Here is a 21,688-nt window from a genome sequence, read left to right as displayed (position 1 = left end):
CCCCCCCCCTTTATTTTTTTGAGACAGGATTTCATTCTTTTGCCCAGGCTGGAGTGCAGTGGCGCCATCAGGGGTTCCTGCAGCCTCAGCCTCCAGGGCTCAGGTGATCCTCTCACGTCAGCCTTCTGGGTAGCTGGCACTACAGGCACATGCCACCACACCTGGCTAATTGTTTATTTTTTGTAGAAATGGGATTTCACCATGTTACCCAAACTGGTCTTGCACTCCTGGGCTCAAGCGATCTGCCCACCTCAGCCTACCAGATTGCTGTGATTACAGGCGTCAGCCTCTGCACCTGGCCTTTTCTGTTCTTTGGAGTATTGTATATCCATATGCAGAAAAGATAAATTTAGACCTTTTACCTATTGTCTGACACAGAAATTAACAAAGTAGATCATAGACCTAAATGTAAGAACTAAATGATAAAACTTCTAGAAGGAGGCATAGGAGAAAATCTCAGTTACCTTGGGTTGGACAGAGGTTTCTTAAATATGTCACCAAAATCACAATCCATAAAAGAAGTTGCCAATTTGAACTCTAAAATTAGAGACTTTTGTGCTTCAAAAGATGTTATTAAGAAAATGAAAAGGCATGTTACAGACTGTGAAAAAATACTTGCAAATAGTATATCTGAGAAAAGACGTGAATTCAGGATATATAAGGAACTCTTTATTATTATTATTATTATTACTATTATTATTATTTTGAGACACAGGGTCTCACTGTGTCGTCCAGGCTGGAGTACAATGGCACAATCTTGGCTCACTGCAGACTCAGCAGCCCGGTTTCAAGTGATCTGCCCACCTCAGCCTCCGGAGTAGCTTTTGTGGAGACAAGGTTTCGCCGTGTTGCCCAGGCTGGTTTTGAACTCCTAGGCTCAAGCAATCCACTGCCTCAGCCTCTCGAAATGCTGGGATTACAGGCATGAGCCATAGTGTGCCTGGCCAGGAATTCTTAAAATTCAACAATGAGACCAAAAACTCAGATTAAACATGGACAAAAGAATAGATATTTCACCAAAGTAGCTCATAAAATTAGACTTGGCATGGTGGCTCATATCTATAATCTTAGCACTTTGGGAGTCCAAGGTAGGAAGATTGCTTGAGCTCAGGAATTCGAGACCAGCCTGAGCAACACAGTGAGACCTTATTTGTATGAAAAATTTAAAAATTAGCTGGGCATGGTGGCATGTACCTGTAGTCCCAGCTGCTGGGGTGGCTAAGGTGGGAGGATTGCTTGAGCTCAGGAGGTCAAAGCTGCAGTGAGCTATGATCGTGCCACTGCACTCCAGCGTGGGAGTTGGAGCAAGACACTTTCTCAAACAAAACAGACAAAAACCAAAGTAACTAATAATCACATGAAAAAATGCTCAGCACCATTAGTTATTTTATGTTGTTTTTTGTTTTTTTAAAAATTATTATTATGTTTTGAGACAAGGTCTGGCTCTGTTGCCCAGGCTGGAGTGCGGTGGTGCCATCTCGGCTCACTGCAACGTCTGTCTCCCAGGCTCAAGCTGTCTTCCTACCTCAGCCTCCTGAGTATCTGGGACTACAGGCTACCATGCCCAGGTAATTTTTGTGTTTTTTGTAGAGACAGGGTTTCGCCATGTTGTCCAGGCTGGATTGAACTCCTTTGCTCTAGCAATCTGCCTGCCTCGGTCTCCCAAAGTGCTGGGATTATAGGGGTGAGCCCTTGTACTCAGCCTTCTTATTTTAGGAATGGTTATTAAAACCACAATGAGATACCACTGTATAGCCACTGAAACAAGTTTAATGAAAAAGAGACAATAATAGGTATTGGTGAGGATGTGGAGAACCTAAAACCTTCATTTCCGTATTGGGAATGTAAAATTGTAGAGCCACTTAGGGAAACAATTTGGCAGTTCCTTAAAAAGTTAAACAAACTTACCATAGAACCTAGAAATTACATTCCTAAGTATTTGCCTGAGAGAAATGAAAGCACATGTTTGTACAAAGACTTATACATGAATGTTCATAGCTACTTTATTTGTAATATGCAAAAACTGAGAAAAACCCAAATGTCCATCAGTGGATGAATGGATAAACGAAGTGTGTTATATCAATATGATTGGATACTACTCTGCAATAAAAAAAGAACAAATATTGATACAACAAATGAATATATTTCAAGATAAATACGCTGAGTGAAAGGAGCCAAAAGTGTATGTAATGTATGACTCCACTTAGCATAAAACATGACAAAATACAAACCAATTCATAATAACAAAGAGCAGATCAGTTGTTGCAGGGGTATTGGAGTTGGTATAGGGGATGATGATTGACTGAAACAGGACATGCAAGCTCTTTTGGAGTTATTGGAAATGTTCTTTAACTGGATTGTGGTGATGATTACACTCCATAAATTTACTAAAATTAGCAAAATGTACACTTAAAGTGGGTGAATTTTTTTATACATTATGGGAAAATTCTTAATTACAGACATTATTTGTAAACTGTTGGCTTACATTTGTATTGAAAGGTGATAGTAATGAAGAAGCCAATAAACAACAGGTTTGTAAAAAACACAGCAAGAGAAGAAATGGAGTATTACTTTTTTAAAAACCATTTTAACCATTTTTAAGCATACAGTTCAGTAGTGTTAAGTATATTCACATTGGGACCAGGTGCAGTGGCTCATACTTGTAATCCCAGCACTCTGGGGGACCGAGGTGGGAGGAGGATTGCTTTAGCCCAGGAGTTTGAGACCAGCCTAGGCAATGTACTAAGACACTATCTCTTAAAAGACTAAAAAAAAAAAAAAAGCTGGGTGCGGTGGTGTGCACCTGTAGTCCCAGCTACTCAGGAGGCTGAGTTAGGAGGATATCTGGAGCCCAGGAGATTGAGGGCAATGAGTGTGATTGTGCCCCTAAACTCTAGCCTAACCCTGTCTCCAAAAAAAAAAAAAAAGTGTGTTTACATTTGTTGTGAAACAGATCTCCAGAACTTTTCCATCTTACAAAACTGGCACTCTGTAACCATTATACAACTTCTCTTTCTCCTCCCTCTGACCCTGGTTACCACCACTCTACTGTCTGTTTCTATAAATTTGACTACTTTAGATACTTCACATAACCAGAATCACAGTTTTTGTTTTTTTGTGACTGGCTTATTTCACTTAGCATAATGCCCTCAGGTTTTATTTTGTATTGTTTATAGTCCAGGTGTCTTTGATTGTTTTTTTTTTTTTGGCCACCTGGTATGCCATGAATTCACAGGTTATAGGTTCCAGCAGTTCAGGCTCCTGTCTGTTGGTTCTCACAAAGTGTGCTTTTCTGGGTGGAGAATGCTGGTGCTGCAGTTGTACCTAGGTACCTTTCTCTTTGGCTTCCTTCTTTTTCTGATCTTTTTCCTTCATGTGTTTTGGGAAGCCATCTCAGCTGTCGTGCTCTATATGCTCATTATGTACATTAATTCTTGGGCAAGAATTTTGTTTGTTACAGCAATGGCAACAGCATTCTGGGTGACATTGTAACTTCCAGTTTTGCCATGGTAAGATTTATGGGGCACTCCTTTTTGAACAGTAGCCATTTTCTTTTTCTTTCTTTTTTTTTTTTTCGAGATGGGGTCTTACTCTGTCACCCAGGCTGGAGTGCAGTGGTGCGATCTCAGCTCACTGAAACATCTACCTCCCAGGTTCAAGTGGTTCTCCTGCCTCCTGAGTAGCTGGGATTACAGGCACATGCCACCATGCCCGGCTAATTTTTGTACTTTTAGTAGAGATGGGGTTTCACCATGTTGGTCAGGCTGGTCTCAAACTACTGATCTCGTGATCCGTCCACCTCAGCCTCCCAAAGTGCTGGGATTACAGGCATGAGCCACCACAACTGGCCAACAGTAGCCATTTTCTTTTTTTTTTCTGGAGATGAATTCTCACTCTCGCCCGGGCTGGAGTGCATTGGTGTGATCTCAGCTCAACTTCCGAGATTGGTGCAACCTCCGCCTCCTGGGTTCCAGTGATTTTCCTTCTTCAGCCTCCCGAGTAGCTGGGATTACAGGCAAGCGCCAAATCCCAGCTAATTTTTGTATGAACAGTAGCCATTTTCTTGATGGCTACAGCATCGCTTTTCTTGTAGATTCCTATGTCTATGGCCAAAGGAACAGCTCCATGTTTTCTAAAAACCCTAGAGAACATATTGCAGGTGCCTCTTCTCTTTTCCTTTGTGTTTGTCATCTTGGTGAATTATTGGAAGATGGTGGTTTCTGGCAAAAGGCCAGATTAAATGGTTGAATTTCAAAGTATGTAAATTATACCTCAAAAAAACTATTTTAAAAAGTAGACTTACCCTGACACTAGACTCTATATCAAAGGGGTTGAATAGTTTCAAAATGGACCCTAAAATATGCATATAATATTTAAGAGAAGTATCAAAAAATATTTTAACTGCATTATTGAGGTATGATTAGTATACTAAAAGCTTGAAGGTAGTTAGTGTATATAACTTGATGTGTTTGGAGAGAGGTATAACACCTGTAAAACCATCATTACAGTCAATGCCATGGACTTATATCCATTGCCTCCAAAAATTTCTTCCTGTCCCCTTTATTTCCTTTTTTGGTTGGAACACTTAACATGATATACTCTTTTAGCAAATTTTTAAACATACAATACGTTATTGTTAATCATAGACCCTATGTTGTGCAGTGAACTTCCAGAATGTATTTCTTTTGCATAACTGAAAATTCGAGGAGGTATCAAAAATTAATGGGGTAAAAGAAAATATTTTTCAATAAATGTTTTGGTGATAGCTAGTTAGCTGTGGAGAGACAGAGCAGGATTCTATTTATATAATCTTACCTAATGTCATAACAAAAATCAGTTCTAGATAACAGTAATATAAAGAATATTAAACAAAGACTTGGACCAAGTCTAATATGTATCCATCTTGTAAATAAGGATGCACTTTCCAAGCTTAGAATGATTTAGAAAAGAACAGACATTTAAAAATGACAAATTTTGGCTGGGTGCAGTAGGTCACGCCTATAATCCCAGCACTTTGGGAGCCTGAGTGGGATGGATCACTTGAGGTTAGAAGTTCAAGACAAGCCTGGGCAACATGGTGAAACCCCATCGGTACTAAAAAATTAGCCTGGTGTGGTGATGCATGCCTGTAGTCCCAGCTACTTGGGAGGCTAAGGCATGAGAATCACTTGAACCCAGGGGGCAGAGGAGGTTGCAGTAAGCTGAGGGCCACTGCACTCCAGCCTGGGCAACAGAGTGAAAGACTGTCTCAGTCGATCAATCAATCAATCAATAACAAATTTCATAACATAAAACTAAAAAGCTACTGTGTGTTTTTTTTAAAGGATATATCACCTAAATGAAAACAACCTTGGAAAAAACATATAAAGCTGTAATAACTTTTTCTGTGATATTGAAGGGTTAATATCTTACATAATGATAAATACAAGATCTATAATATACTACAGATATTACAGGATAAATATCTATGTAAGATCTTACAAATCCATGTAGAAACCACTGAACATTTGTAATGAATACACCAAATCCATAGAAGAGAAAGTAAACATGCAGAGGAGTATAGATTAAAACAGTGATTACCATTTTCACTATGTGTTTTTCGCTCCTTGTGTATTTTTTTTAAAAAACTTTTTGACAGATAAGATTTTATTTTGCAATGAATTTCATAGTCTTCAAAGTCATAATAAAGATTTCTGCCTAACAATTAGCTGACAGGAAGATACCTTTAAATGTTTTTTTCTTTTTGTTTCCAGGAAGTATTGATGAAGATGTTGTGGTGATAGAAGCTTCCTCCACTCCCCAGGTTACTGCCAATGAAGAAATTAATGTTACCTCAACTGACAGTGAAGTGGAGATTGTAACAGTTGGAGAAAGCTATCGGTGAGATTTTAATTCTTAGTTAAATCTTTGAAATTTTAAATATAAATATTAAACCTATTTGTGCTGCAGATATTTGCATTGTTTTTATTTTTTTGAGACCCAGTTTGAGTATGCATATATCAGATTAGTGGATTCTTTTTTTTTCTTGTAAGAGACATAATATTGCTATGTTAGCCAGGCTGGACTTGAGCCCTTTGGCTCCAGTGATTCTCTTGTCTCATTCTCCATAGTACTGGGACTGTAGGCACATGCCACTAAGCCCGTCTAGAACTGTAGGCACATGCCACTAAGCCCGTCTAGATTTGTGGTTTTCAAAGCAGGCTGCGTTAAACTCACCTGGAGAGATAATAAAATAAAGCTATATTGTTGCCTAGACTCTTTCCCAGACTTGAACTAGAATTTTAGAGGTTAGTCTTTTTAAAAGCACCCCAAGTATACAGTGAGAGTTAAGAGTTAATGCTCTGAATAAACAATAATTTTATTTAGTGTTTTATAAAATTGTATTTTATTTATTTATTTATTTATTTATTTTTTGAGACGGAGTCTCACTCTGTTGCCCAGGCTGGAGTGCATTGGCCACATCTCAGCTCACTGCAAGCTCCGCCTCCCGGGTTTACGCCATTCTCCTGCCTCAGCCTCCTGAGGCTGGGACTACAGGCACCTGCCACCTCGCCAGGCTAATTTTTTGTATTTTTTAGTGGAGACGGGGTTTCACCATGTTACCAGGATGGTCTCGATCTCCTGACCTTGTGATCCGCCTGCCTTGGCCTAGCACCAAAGTGCTTTGTTTACAGGCTTGAGCTACCGCGCCCGGCCAAATTGTATTTTTTTAATGATAAGGAGAATTGATCTCCTTTGAAATTTAGATGTGAATAGTATGTAAATATTTGGGATGGTATTAAAATTAAAAATGAAAGAATATTAAGGGGTATTGATGTTGAAATAGCCCTTTTGGTTAGAATCTACTTGTTTCAATATGTTATTCATTGATACCAGTGAAACTTGTGCTGTTACTGTGTTAGGGCACCCTAATTCAAAACATAGTTTGACTCTTTGTCTTTCACTTAGTAATTTTATCTATGCCCTGAACTAACACATCAATGAAACTTCTTCATCTGTTTTTATAAATAACTGGAAAAGACGTTGCCTTATTGCAGAATCACTTTGACTCTCCCTGTGAAATATCAATTCCTATCACTTTGACTCTCCCTGTGAAATATCACCTCCTAACACAGCATTCATCTTATACTTTAGATGATTATAAGTATTCGTAATAGTAGCAATAAAGAGTTGCTTTGTTACATTTGATACACCAAACTAATAAACTAACAGATGAGTATTAATTTTTGTGTTGGAATGAATTTAGAAGTGCATTTGCTTGTTGCATGTTAATATGTTACTGATTTTAAAAGTATATATTCATATTTCTGACATCTGTTACAAACACTTAGAACATGCTTTTCCACTTGCCATTTTAGCATCGAAGTGCTACTTCTAAAGGCATGTAAGTGAGCATTCTGTAACATATCCTTGTTTGTTTTAATTTTATATGATTTTCCCCAACTCTGAGTAAAACTGATAATCAGTGTTCTGTACCACACCTGTCCTGTGACTGTGCATAGTGCTTGGTACAACATTGACTCAATTTTTATGAGCTCTAAGGACTACTGAAATTATGGACATATTTTTCATTGTAGGACTAGAGGTCTTGTTTTGGACATGGTTGATGTCAAGCAGATGCATTTACCTGAGTAATAGACAATGATCTTGAAAAAGACCCACAGTGTACATGACCCATTGTTATATTTCCTTATTGTTATCTGAGATATTAACTTTGTTATTGTTTAGCTGGCTTTTGGCCCTTTCGTTTATTTTACTTATTTATTTATTTTTTTGGGATGGAGTCTCCCTCTGTCACCCAGGCTGGAGGGCAGTGGCGCCATCTTGGCTCACCACAGCCTCCGTCTCCCAGGTTCAAGCAATTCTCCTGGCTCAGCCTCGTTAGTAGCTGGGATTACAGACATGAGCCACCACGCCTGGCTAATTTTTTTTTGTATTTTTAGTAGAGACGGGGTTTCACCATATTGGCCAGGTTGGTCTCGAACTCCTGACCTTGTGATCTGCCTGCCTTGGCCTCCCAAAGTGCTGGGATTACAGGCATGAGCCACCTATGCTCAGCCTGGCTCTTTCATGTAAGAGAGTATATCTGTGTTTTAGAGTCTTTTGTGTCAGGATTTGACAGTTGTTACTAATCATAGTGGCCACTAATACCTCCTTGAGATTTCCTCATACATTCAGTTTTTTTGCAGTTGTTCCATCTAGTAAAATATGATGGCTTTCACAAAAGTACTGCAAAGTGGACCTATAACTTCCTTCAGCTATTAAGAGCTTCCCAGAGATAATAGACTACTCAGTCTCATCATAGAGTTTTGGTTTTTCAAGAATTTTAAATGGTGATAAAACCTGTCCTCAGATGAAACCATTTTATCCCAAGACATTTGTTTACTGTCATGGCTCAAGCTATACCACAACTGTTTCTGATATGTGCTATCCTGTTTTGACAGTGGCTGAGTAACCTTTATACTCCTTCTTAAGAATTTTATTTTAGAATTTGAACTTTTTAAACTCTAGGTTCTATAATCGTTGAAGTTCAAGTTGGGCTGAAAATGTTGAGGCCATTTTCAACCCACTTTGACCTTTGGAGTTGTATTCTGAATGGTTAAGCTCCCACCCCCGGTGACCTTTTATATTACAGATATTTTCCGTAAATGCTGACAATAAGCTTATAAGCAGTTTTATATTAGTTTGAGCAGGAGAAAGCCCTTGTGTCTTATTGGCCTCACCTTTCTAAAAGTTATTTTTTTCTCCTGGAGACTTAGGACTGCATGTTCTACATATTATCCCTGTATATCCTCAGTCCAAATCTTTAATAGTTGAGTCTTTAAAAGTATATGCACCTGTAAGTAAATTTAGAGCAGTGTAATGCCACACACATACTTAAATGAAGTTAGATGTTTAGGGTTTGCAATCACGTTTTAAAAGCATAAAGTAGCTCACGCAAATGATATTTCTTATGGCTACCAAACTAGTAAACTAATCACAATATCCTTACATCTACACATAGGAAATCTCCCTGGTGCTTGTTTGTTATTATTATTATTTTGTTTTCTTTTATGGCAATACTAGAAACTTAGCTTGGTTTAGGACTCCCAAAGCAATGTTTTGCAAATCTGTCCTGAGCTAAACATACAAGACCTTGTGGATATTATTAAATGTGTAGGATGTTATTTTTATTCCTTTACATATGGTGAATAATTTTAGCTATTAACAGAAAATGTAAAGAGTTTATTATAACCTGGGTAAATACCCAAAGTAACCGTGGAAGAGAGAGTAGCATTCTTGAAACAGAATCCTTTATTTTACACTAATGATTGGTACAACATAGCATTTCTTATATTCTTAGGTCAATTAGTTGGTGATTAATTCAGCAAAGTTTACTGAGTGCTAGACATTGTGCTAGTCATGATTTTAATTCTGTTACGATTATTTCTTTGGAGAAATCTTGTATGAAAATGTAACATTTAGTAAGAAAGGCTTATGGGTTTTTGTGGTGACTAATACTTCTTTATTTATATTTACTAACTTAATATTGATGTCATTTAAGGTCTCGTTCAACCCTTGGACACTCCAGATCTCACTGGAGCCAGGGTTCAAGTTCTCATGCAAGTCGGCCACAGGAGACACGGAACCGCAGTAGGATTTCTACTGTTATACAGCCCTTGAGGCAGAATGCAGCAGAAGTTGTGGACCTTACCGTTGATGAAGATGGTAAATTGAAGTAGTAACAGTAGAAAATTATAAAAGGAGTTTGATAAAAGGAAATCTGTTAAGATGCTAGAAACCCCTTCTGCTTACTGGTAATATATTATTAAACTACAGGGAAATTGTCAGATTTTTTAATCTCAAGTTTTTAATTGATATAATATCCTACGCTTGTAAATTTACATAAAATTCTTTGTGGTTATTGTTTCAATATTTGCTAGCTGTTTTCTCAGGAAGAAATATTTTTACAAGTGGTAGTTTGAGGTTAGCTCAAACTAGTTTAGTTTGATTTGTAATATGATTGTCTTTAACTTGCCATGAAAAGTAGAAGCAGCACTTTTAAATATAAACACAAAAGCAGTATAACTGAATTTTAAATGACTAATACTGGCTATTTGAAATGTCTAATTTTACTTTTAAAAGTTACATTATCCTTCAATATTATTGATATCTTTTTGTGCTGCTCATTTTTTGTATTGTATTTTGGCTTACGGCTGTACCCAAGTAACTGAGGAAACAAAACCAGAGTTGGAATACAGAGGTTAGGAAAAATGGTGGGATTTATGAATATATGAATGAATACATATGTGAATTTGCCCACATATTAAGAATCATCTCGAGGTATTATTAGTTATATTTTAGGAAATGGTCAATCATAATTTCCCAAAAGGAAAATGATAAGCCATATATGAGTTTGTTAGGTTTGGGAGTTAGCTATAAATTGGGCAAAGAATCTATCAGGTAGATGGAAAGAGTTGGAGGCCATATGCAATCAGCTCTTCTATGGGCTGTTTGCAGTTTTGGTGGTCTTAACTTTCGTAGTATCAGTACTCAGTTGTTTATGAAGAGATAAACAACTGTTTGCCTTTCATTCAACAGTCTCTTCGTTTTTGTTTTGAAACACCATAAATTATCTGTAAGACAGTGGTTAATGTAATAGGGATTAATTAATGATGACAGTTAATTAAATATAGGGTGACTATTTTGGAAACTTTTTGTTTGTGTTCCAATGTGACACCTGCTAGCTGGTAAGTAGGAGAAAGTGATAGAGTAGCCTTTTCCACATTACAGTAAGTTCAACCAGAATTTACAGTTTACTGGGTTAAAAGTATTCCAGTGATCAGTAGATGCTCCTTTTCCCCTACTAGTTTTTCTCAGTGGAAAGCTTCTCTCTTATTAAAAATGAATCCAAAACTAAGTACATCAGACCAGTGGTTCTCAAATAGGGGCAGTTTTCTCCCCCAAGTGGTATTTGGCAATGTCTGCAGACATTTTTGGTTTTCACAGTTAGGGGAGGATGCTACTGACATCTTATGGATAGAGACCATGGTTGTCGCTCAACATTGTACGGTTCACAGTGCACATCTCCTCCCCAATGAACAAAAAATTGTCTAGCCCAAAATGTTATTATTGCCAAGGTTGAGAAACGCTGGTTAAACACAGAAGTTCTTTCCCCCCTTTTTTGTGTACAAGCAATTTACATATACATTTGGACATACTAGCATTCAAAGTGTCCCATATAGACTCACAGTTACTATTTGTGCATAAGGAATTAGCTTACCATACTGTATTGTATAGAAAGTCAACCCTCTCATTCCATAGCACATTAAGAGACCCCCTTATTTTCAGATTTAATTGTGTGTGACTGTGCTTTGGATGGATTTATTCCCATTGTTCTCAATTTTAAGCAACCATTTTAAGCTTAGTTCTTTGAAACTTACTCATAAGTTGAAGTCTACCTGAAATTTACTTTCTGATAGAAAATGTTAATTTTATTAGAAAGCACTGATGAATATTAATATTTACAAAATTTTCTTTGGAAAACATATAAAAGGCATGGAAAGAAGATTAAAACAGATATTAGAAATCATAGCTAATGTTAAGTGAATGCTGTCTGTAAAGCATCATACAAAGTATGTGATCTCAGTTCATCCTAATGACAGTTATATGAAGAAATTCTGATACTTTCCCAGTTCTACAGATGAGGAAATGGAGAATGGTTAAGTAACTTATTTATATTCATACTGTCAGTGGTGAAATCAGTATTGCTATCCAGGCAGTCTTACCCTAGAATCCATATTGTGCCAGACACATTATGGTTTGTAACACTATTCTGACAGCTTGTGACCATGTGTATGTGCATAGCAAGGAACTTTTACTTTCCTTTTACTCTTCTTTGTTATAGATCAGACAACTTATTTAGAAGCTACCTGAAAAACTATTAAATTACCTAAATTATTGAAATATGCATATCAGTGTTGAATTTTTAAAAATGCAGTCATATTTTGGTAACATGTCAGTTTGATATTGCAGTTTAGCTTTATGAAAACTTTCTTTACCATATGTTATTAGAGAGCTTGTATTTTTAAAGTTTTTTATTTAATAATTATAAACACATTAGCTTAGATTAAAATATAACCCTTTATCTAATTTGTTTTGAAATGCTAAGTTGACATTTTGTATTTTGTAGAACCTACTGTAGTACCAACCACTTCTGCAAGAATGGAATCACAAGCTACTAGCGCTTCCATTAACAATTCAAATCCATCTACCTCTGAGCAGGCCTCTGATACTGCTTCAGCTGTCACCAGTAGCCAACCTTCCACAGTGTCAGAGACTTCAGCTACTCTTACAAGCAATAGTACCACTGGCACTTCTATAGGAGGTATGTAAAAAAGTGGGGAGGGGAGACTTTTGTCATTACTTTTGTTAGGGAATGTATTGTTTTTAAGTCTAAGATTTTAGGTATGTTAATAAGCGGGTATTCTTACATTATAATAAACTTCGTATGTTATCAAGGTAGTCTTTACTATAATTAGGCTGATTTCATATTTGAGTTTGTACGCTATGTGTGACCAGAGTATTATACCTCAAATAAGAGAGCTTGGGGAGAAGTAAATGGCTGACACCAAAAGCATGAGCAACAAAACCAAAAGTAGATAAGTTGAACTTCATCAAAATTTAAAACTTTCATGCATTAAAGGACGATATCAAGATAGAAGACAGCCTACAGAATGGGGAAAGGAAAAATATTGTAAATCCTATATCTGATAAGCACTTTAGAATCCAGAATCTACAAAGCACTCTTAAAACAGCCCAACAGGCTGGGTGTGGTGGCTCATGCTTGTAATTCCAGTATTTGGGAGGTTGAGGCAGGAGGATCACTTGAGGCCAGGAGTTCGAGACCAGCCTGGCCAACATGGTGAAACCCTATCTCTATTTATATTTTAAAATAAAAAAGTAAAAACAAACAAACAAAAAGCCCCAACCCAACAGAAAGACAACCCAATTTTAAAATGAGGCAGGATTTGAATAGATATTTCTGAAGAAGTTATACAAATGACCAAGAAGCACAAGGTGCTCAACATCACTAATCGTTAGGGAAATGCAAATGAAAACCCCAATGAAATACCACTTTACACCCAGTAGTGTGTCTATAATTACAACACAAACAAAAATACAAAATCACTGGTCTTGGCAAGGACGTAGAGAAATTGGAACCCTTGCGAATTGCTGGTAGGAATGCAAAATAGTGCAACTGCTGAGGAAAACACTTTGATGGTTCCTCAGAAAGTTAAATAGAGTTACCATTGGATGCACTAAGTCCACTCCTTCTATCTTCCCAAAATGATTGAGAATGGGCATGGGAGTTTTTAAAATTTTGATGATGTCCATTTTCTGGGGTTTTTTGGTTGTTGTTTGTTCTTTTGGTGTCATATCTAAGAAACCATTGCCTAATCCAAGGTTACAAATATTTATTCCAGAGTTTTCTTTATAGTTTTAGCTCTTATCTCAAGGTAGTTCTTATGTTTCAATTAGCAATGATATCTCTGGCTCTCTCTCGTATCATTTTTTTTTTTTTTTTTTTTTTTAATTATACTTTAAGTTCTAGGGTACATGTGCATAACGTGCAGGTTTGTTACATATGTATACTTATGCCATGTTGGTGTGCTGCACCCATCAACTCCGTCAGCACCCATCAATTCATCATTTATATCATGTATAACTCCCCACTGCAATCCCTCCCTCCTCTCCCCTCCCCATGATAGGCCCCAGTGTGTGATGTTCCCCTTCCCGAGTCCAAGTGATCTCATTGTTCAGTTCCCACCTATGAGTGAGAACATGCGGTGTTTGGTTTTCTGTTCTTGTGATAGTTTGCTAAGAATGATGGTTTCCAGCTGCATCCATGTCCCTACAAAGGACGCAAACTCATCCTTTTTTATGGCTGCATAGTATTCCATGGTGTATATGTGCCACATTTTCTTAATCCAGTCTGTCACAGATGGACATTTGGGTTGATTCCAAGTCTTTGCTATTGTGAATAGTGCCGCAATAAACATACGTGTGCATGTGTCTTTGTAGTAGAATAATTTATAATCCTTTGGGTATATACCCAGTAGTGGGATGGCTGGGTCATATGGTACATCTAGTTCTAGATCCTTGAGGAATTGCCATACTGTTTTCCATAATGGTTGAACTAGTTTACAATCCCACCAACAGTGTAAAAGTGTTCCTATTTCTCCACATCCTCTCCAACACCTGTTGTTTCCTGACTTCTTAATGATTGCCATTCTAACTGGTGTGAGATGGTATCTCATTGTGGTTTTGATTTGCATTTCTCTGATGGCGAGTGATGATGAGCATTTTTTCATGTGTCTGTTGGCTGTATGAATGTCTTCTTTTGAGAAATGTCTGCTCATATCCTTTCCCCACTTTTTGATGGGGTTGTTTTTTTCTTCTGCAACCTCTGCTGCTGATACTCATTTGTTTAACTGAGACTTAAACTAGCTTTCTTTCATTTTTGGATAATGGTACAGAGATAGTAACTTGCTAACTGCTTACCAATAGGGACACTGTAGACCCTGTAGCTTGTGGATTGACTAAATCACCATTAATAATGAAACCATCTTTTATTTTCTATCACTTTTTGCTTTTAATAGTGTCTCATTTAATTCTTTTAATATTCATGTAATTTACATCTGGCAGATTAGAAAACTACGTGTGGCTGGATCTGGACGTACTCTGTCCTCTGCAAAACTAAGGGCAGAACTAGGAAACATTCTCAAAGAGATTTCCCAGGAGTGTCTTTTTTGTTTTTTTGGCCCAGGCTAGTCTTGAAGTTCCAGGCTCAGGTGATCCTCCTCCCTCATCCTCCCAAGTAGCTAGGACTACAGGTGTGAACCACCGTGTCCAGTAAGGGTGTCTTTTAAGTATGTTCTCTGAAAAAATGTAGGCAGAAATGAAATGGGCTTTTATTTCATTTGTTAAGTACATACTCTTAACTTAGCTTGTTACTTGGATATCTTATATGTTATTGTATATATTTTAACTCTTTTTTTAAAATTTTTTATTTTTATTTTTTTATTATTATTATACTTTAAGTTCTAGGGTACATGTGCATAACGTGCAGGTTTGTTACATATGTATACTTGTTTTAACTCTTAAAAAAAAAAAAATCCTTGACATGGTGAGACTCATACCTGTAATCCCAGCTCTTTGGGAGACCAGGGCAGGCAGATCACTTGCGCCCAGGAGTTTGAGACCAGCCTACACAACATGGTGAAACCTTGTCTCCTTTGAAAAAAAGAAAACAAAAGCAAACAAACAAACAAAAAAAGAAAATTGCAGAAATTAACGAGGCGTGGTGACACACACCTGTAGTCCCAACTACTCAGAGACCGAGTCAGGAGTATGTCATGTGATCCTGAGAAGTCGAGGCTGCAGTGATCCTCGATGGCACCACTGCACTCCAGCCCAGGTGACAGAGCGAGACCCTGTTTCAAAAAGTAAAAAAACTATTGATGTTGGCATTTCTCTTACCATTTCAGACATGAAGAAACCTGATAAGTTATGTACCTTGACAAAACTGTAATAATCTTTGAGGCAGGGATTTGACTTCTCATTGATGCCTGTCTCCTGTTACAGCGTTGTGTAGCATTATTCTTTTTTTTTTTTTTCTGTGAGACAGGGTCTGACTCTGTTGCCCAGGCCCGTGTGCAGTGGTACAATCTTGGCTCACTGCAGTCTCCGCCTCCTAGGCTCAAGTGATCCTCCCGACTAGCTGGGGGACCACAGGCATGCACCACCACGCCCGGCTAATTTTTGTATTTTTGTAGAGATGGGGTTTTGCCATGTTGCCATGTTGCCCACACCGGCCTCAGTCTCCTGGGCTCGAGCGATCCACCTGCCTCAGCCTCCAGAAGTGCTGGGATTACAGGTGTGAGCTACCACACTTGGCCTATCTGTAGCATTATTCTTACCTACATTTTATGTGATACAGTCCCAACTTTATTTCAGAATAGTCTGAAAACTTTTATATGTAAATCCTCGTTCATTTACAAATCAGATTTAATTTCTGAGCATGTTGGCTACAGTCCTAAATGGGCCTCTCTTAAGGTCCATTTCCTTCCAGGACACTATGGAACATGAGTTCAACTATTTTCTCCACCACCTGTCCTTATCTTGTACCTCTTTGAATATTTCTAACCCTCACATTCAAGCCATCTAGCTTCATGCTTATCCAAGTTCCTCCATAAATTTATGGTTTCTAATCCTGGGCTTTCTCTAGGAAATCTTGATCAGATATCTTGATCAGTTCCCTTTCCTTCCACTAAGTGCCTATTTCAAAACACTCTCATTTTCCTCAAGGTTTTCATTACCCAGGGGAAATTTTAAAAAATGAATAAATGAAAGTTCTTAAGCATGAACTCCTGCAACTTCCAACGCCTCCATATAAACTTTTGTGGCTCTCTACCTGACCTCCTCTACTAGTTCCCAGTCTCCTAACTCCTTCCTGTCCCTTTCAGTTCCTTTATCTGTGCTCTACCTCTTATCCTTTCCTTTGTCCTTAACCTTGCTTTAACAGTTATCTTCCCTGTGTCTTCAGCATCTTCTCTGGTGTCATTTCCTTAGTACATGCACATGTACACTTATGTTATGTCTATGTACATTTAAGTGTATTTTTGTCACACTAAACTCTTTCCTCTAATGGGCTTCTGACTCCTTTCATAATGAATAAACATGATCTTTTAAAATCTGACAGTAGTCTCTTTTTCATAATTTGTTTTCTTCCCGGGATAGTGTTCTCATCCTTCTCACTAGCCCATTTCATTACTGTAAGTGTTGTCACCTGTCACTAGTATGCTGATGACTCTCTGTCCTGTGTTTTTTGACCACTGTATTTGTTTTAAACATCTTTTTTTTTTTTTTTTGAGACAGGGTCTTGCTTTGTCATGTAGGCTAGAGTGCAGGCTCACTGCAGCCTGCACTTCCCAGGCTCGAGTGATCCTCCTGCATCAGCCCCACAAGTAGCCCCACAAGTAGACTACACTTCACCACACCTGGTCAATTTATGTATTTTTTGTAGAGATAGAGTTTTGCCACATTGCCCAGGCTGGTCTTGAACTCCTGGACTCAAGCAATTCACTTGCCTCAGCTTTCCAAAGTGCTGAGATTACAAGTGTGAGCCACCATGCCCGGCCATTTTAGACTTTCATATCCAGTTGCTTCTTGGACATCTGTCCTGGACCATTCTGCAGTCAGTTCAAACTCAATGTGCCACAAACAGCTTATTATCTGCCTAACCTCTCCATGTGGTCCTTGTGTTATGCATACATGATATCCTATATATTCATTTGTTTAACACATATTTATTGATTGCACACTATATGTCAAGCACTGTTCTAGGTAGTGGGAACAAAACAGATAAATTTTTGTTCTAACAGAGCTTACACTCTAGTGGATAACAATAGCTAACATTTATTGAGCCTATAATGTTGGCTGGCGGATTTACCTATAGAAACTCTGAGTTTTGCAGTAACCAATGAGGCAGATTTTATTACTCTTCTCGTTCTACAGGTGAAATAACATATCCAAGATTATGTGATAGTGGAGCAAGAATTCAAACCTAGGCAATCTGGCGCGGCACCTCTCCTTTTCGCCTTTATGCCAAGTTTTCTCAACCTTGGCACTATTATTGACTTTGGGCCAGATAGTTCTTACAGTGGGAGGTGGGGAATGACTGTGCATTACAGGATATTTAGCAGCATCCTTGGTTTCTAGCCTCCAGTAACATCACCTCCCCTCTGATTGTGACAACCAAAAATGTCTCCAGGCATTGCCAGATATTGGGGGCAGCATTGCTTTATGCTATGCTAGAACCCAGTGTTTCTGTTCTAATACTGGTTGGTTTGTATCCTAAATTGTCTCCATGCTTGATGATGAGCTCCTTAAGGGCCAAAGAGCAAGTGCTTCTCTTCTTGGCACTTAGCTACATGATTGCATGCTGCTTTTCCCTTGTGAATTTAACTTAAATATAGAAGGCGCTTATTGAGCCACCTACATTGTGCAAGCATGTTTCTGGTTGCTAAAGATAAAAACAGCAAAGGCAGACCTTACTGTAAGTTATGTTAAAGGCCAGGACTTTTCATTTTCATCTTTTTATTATCCAGTGCCTTTTGTAGATCTTTTTGTTTGTTTGTTTGCTTGTTTGTTTGTTTTTTGAGACGGAGTCTCACTGTGTCACCCAGGCTGGAGGGCAGTGGCGCCATCTCGGCTCACTGCAAACTCCGCCTCCCGGGTTCACACCATTCTCCTGCCTCAGCCTCCCGAGTAGCTGGGATTACAGGCGCCCGCCACCATGCCCGACTAATTTTTTGTATTTTTAGTAGAGATGGGGTTTCACCGTGTTAGCCAGGATGGTCTCAATCTCCTGACCTCGTGATCTGCCCGCCTCCGCCTCACAAAGTGCTGGGATTACAGACATGAGCCACCAAGTCCGGCCCCTTTTGTAGATCTTTTACCACGACTTTATTGTGTGTAAGACTGTTGAATGAATGATTAAAGTCATGCCTGCATCTCGGTAATCCTGCTAGAGTTACTGAAGGCACTCCTAGGAGGCACTTTAACTAAATTATTGTCACTGGGCTGTGGAGTTAATTTCCCTGATGCAGGTTCATGATTGTCTCATTTTTAGTGGGCCCTCTATGGGTTAATTATAATAGAAAAGGAAGTGTTTTATTTACTGAATCATATATCTTTGTATTTTACCTCTAATTTTTGACAATTTTATTTGGGTAGTAACTCTTGAATGAGAGGCTAATTGGTTGTCTTTACTTTCGGATGCAAGCCTATGTGAGAAACAAAGAGGTTCTGGACTATAGGAAAATAGACTATTTAATTGGAAGCCTAATCTGTTGCCTCGGAAGTAGAGCTAAAAGGTCAGTCTTTTTTTCTGAAGCCATACTGTTAATGATTTTACACCTTAAGTATGTGTTCAGCCTTAAATACATTATAGTCATTGTGCTTCCTCTTCTCTCAATCTGATTTTTATATTCAAAATGCTTGAAGGTAAAAGATGACAAGCTATTTCTGAACAGATATGTGTCATATCCATCACTTTAGTGATGGTTACAAACTCATACCCTGACTTTTTGAGTCACAGGTAATCCTCAGGTAACTTGGTTTGTAAAATTACAGTGTCAGAGTTGGAAGGAACCATGAAGGTAATTTAGTGTATCCCAGTGAGTGAACTTAGTGTCTCAAAGGTTTTCAACCTTTTTTTCCTGATGTAATACACAATAAATGATACTGACTTGTATAACACTTTTACATAGGGACTAAGATAAAACCCTGAAAATGCTGTAGCAAGTAAAGCTACTGTAATAATGAATAATTGCTATACATATTATAATTTATAGGAAACAGTTACTTAATGTTGGTTTCAGCATAGTCCTAAGACACTGTTGATCACGGTCAGTTCCTGATATGCTAGTTTTAACACTGTCCAGGTTATTCAACACGTCTGGAATACAAGTGAATGAAAGTAACATAATTATAGAACTGACTTTGGAACTGCTATTATTTATTTTAAAAGTAGATAATTTGTTGTCTTTGTTATTATTACAAATTACAATATTTAACATAATTCTCGGGGCAATTAGAGGTTAGTGACAGTTTGTATTTTTCTTCCGTCCAAGTTCACAGACCCGTGAATTCGAGTTCCCGGGTTAAGAACCTTTACAAAAGGGTTGGGAGATTAGCCCCCATAGGCCAGACTAGGAACTTGGAAAAATTAAATATACAGAAATTTAGATTAGCGCTACTGTGTAACAGAGGTTAGAGCACAGACCTTGAAGAGATGAGAATCAGGAAAGGCAGGATAGGACATGTAAGAGAGGCAGAGCCAGGAGATTTTTAGGGAAATTTGCTGGAATCTTATCAAGCAGAGCCTGAAGCACCCCCCTACCCGGGTTCATTTATGTGAGCCCATAATTCCCTTTATTGTTTAAGCTGTTTTGGTTGGATTTTTATTTTATTTGTAAATAAGCAGAAGATTCCTAATTGATATATTGGCCCAGAAGAGATTAGCTAGGTACTTTGAGCCACATAGGAGCAAGGTATCCCTACTCTTGGGTACTCCAAAATCAAGGCTAGGACAGTAATGTTCCAGAATTCTAAGGATTCTGAGGAGATACCTCAGAATCAGAGTGGGAGTTTAAGGGTGGCAGCAGGGCAAGGCTTTGGCTTTAGACTCTTCACTCTTGTAATTTAATCAGAGGCTTCAGTTTTTTAAAATCTCTTTTGTATAGTTTCCATATAATATTTAGTTTGAGGAAAAGTTTCTGGGTTTTAAATGAGTTTGAAACACTGGCACAGACTTTCAGGGGATACTTTTGCAGTTCTTCTGTCATAGAAGAACATACCTTCAAAATAGCTGGGCATGTGGCAGAGAGCATAATCAGGACTCGTGTTTTATATCAAGACGTGTATCTTCTAACAACCATGCAAGGCAATTTTATTACCACATTTTATAGATGAAAAGGAGATTAAATAACTTTTCTAAGGTCACATTGCTAAAAGAAAGGTCCCAGATGAGAACCCAGATTCATTTGACTCTATGCTTCTTTCCCCACGATGTGACACTAAGTCACTAGATTATTATAAAGCACATTTTATTTTCCAAGTATTAGAGTCTGATCATTTCTTTTATTCTATTGTATAGCGTCCAAAGGAAGGAAAAAGGATTCTGGTCCAGACATGGTGTCTTATGCCTGTAATCCAAGCACTTTGGGATGCCAAGGTGGGCGGATCACCTGAGCTCAGGAAGGAGCTCGAGACCAGCCTGGGCAATGTGGCAAAATCTCATCTCTACAAAAAAATACAAAAATTAGCTGGGCATGGTGCTGTGTGCCTATGGCCCCAGCTACTTAGGAGGCTGAGGCAGGAGAATCTGTTGAGCCTGGGAGGCGGAGGCTGCAGTGAGCCAAGATCGAGCCACTGTACTCCAGCCTGGCTGACAGAGTGAGACCCAGTCTTTTAAAAAAAAAAAAGGTTGGCGGATAGTGAGACTCAGCCAGGTACACTCTGACTTGGGTGGCTGTGTCTTAAGAAGGTGAGATTTTAAGAAGTACATAGCTGGCTGCATTATGTAGGAATGATTTATGATGTTAGGGGTTCATGGAGCTCAGGGGAAGAGCATTTGCTTTGTAGCATATAGTGGAAGGACTCGTGGTATTTTTAAACTTTTAAAATGCAATTTTACTTGTAAGGAATCATTTGTTATGCCCTAGGAAAACATGATCTATTGCCATACTTACACATCACAGTAAATATGAGCCTCCTGAAGAATTTAGAGTTTCAGGAAAATCCCAATGAAGACCACTGCCTAAAATCATATGATGTATATGTTAAGAATGTGGCACTATTGGCTGGGCATGGTGGCTCATGCCTGTAATCCCAGCACTTTGGGAGGCCAAGGCAAGTGGATCACCTGAGGTTGGGAGTTCAAGACCAGCCTGACCAACATGGAGAAGCCCCATCTGTACTAAAAATACAGAATTAGCCAGGCCTGGAGGCGTATGCCTGTAATCCCAGCTACTCAGGAAGCTGAGGGAGGAGAATCGCTTGAACCCAGGCGGAGGTTTCGCTGAGCCGAGATGGCGCCATTGCACTCCAACCTGGGCAACAAGAGCGAGACTCCATCTCT

At 38.4% G+C, this 21,688-nt stretch overlaps 1 protein-coding gene across 12 annotated transcripts in view; it reads left to right on the top strand.

Annotated features, from left to right (window-relative positions):
* Nucleotides 1–21,688, top strand: part of RNF111 (ring finger protein 111) — a 113,065-nt gene that overhangs the window by 60,300 nt on the left and 31,077 nt on the right. For all 12 annotated transcript variants that reach the window (XM_017896232.1, XM_017896257.1, XM_017896223.1 and 9 more), the window contains 3 exons: nt 5,754–5,880; nt 9,545–9,708; nt 12,173–12,367. In XM_017896232.1, coding sequence (XP_017751721.1) covers nt 5,754–5,880; nt 9,545–9,708; nt 12,173–12,367 — 486 coding nt within the window. The remainder of the gene's footprint in view (nt 1–5,753; nt 5,881–9,544; nt 9,709–12,172; nt 12,368–21,688) is intronic.

Source organism: Rhinopithecus bieti, unplaced genomic scaffold (assembly GCF_001698545.2).
Source record: "Rhinopithecus bieti isolate Rb0 unplaced genomic scaffold, ASM169854v2 scaffold_947, whole genome shotgun sequence".
NCBI classification, from domain to species: domain Eukaryota; kingdom Metazoa; phylum Chordata; class Mammalia; order Primates; family Cercopithecidae; genus Rhinopithecus; species Rhinopithecus bieti.
This window is presented reverse-complemented; position numbering and strand designations above follow the sequence as displayed.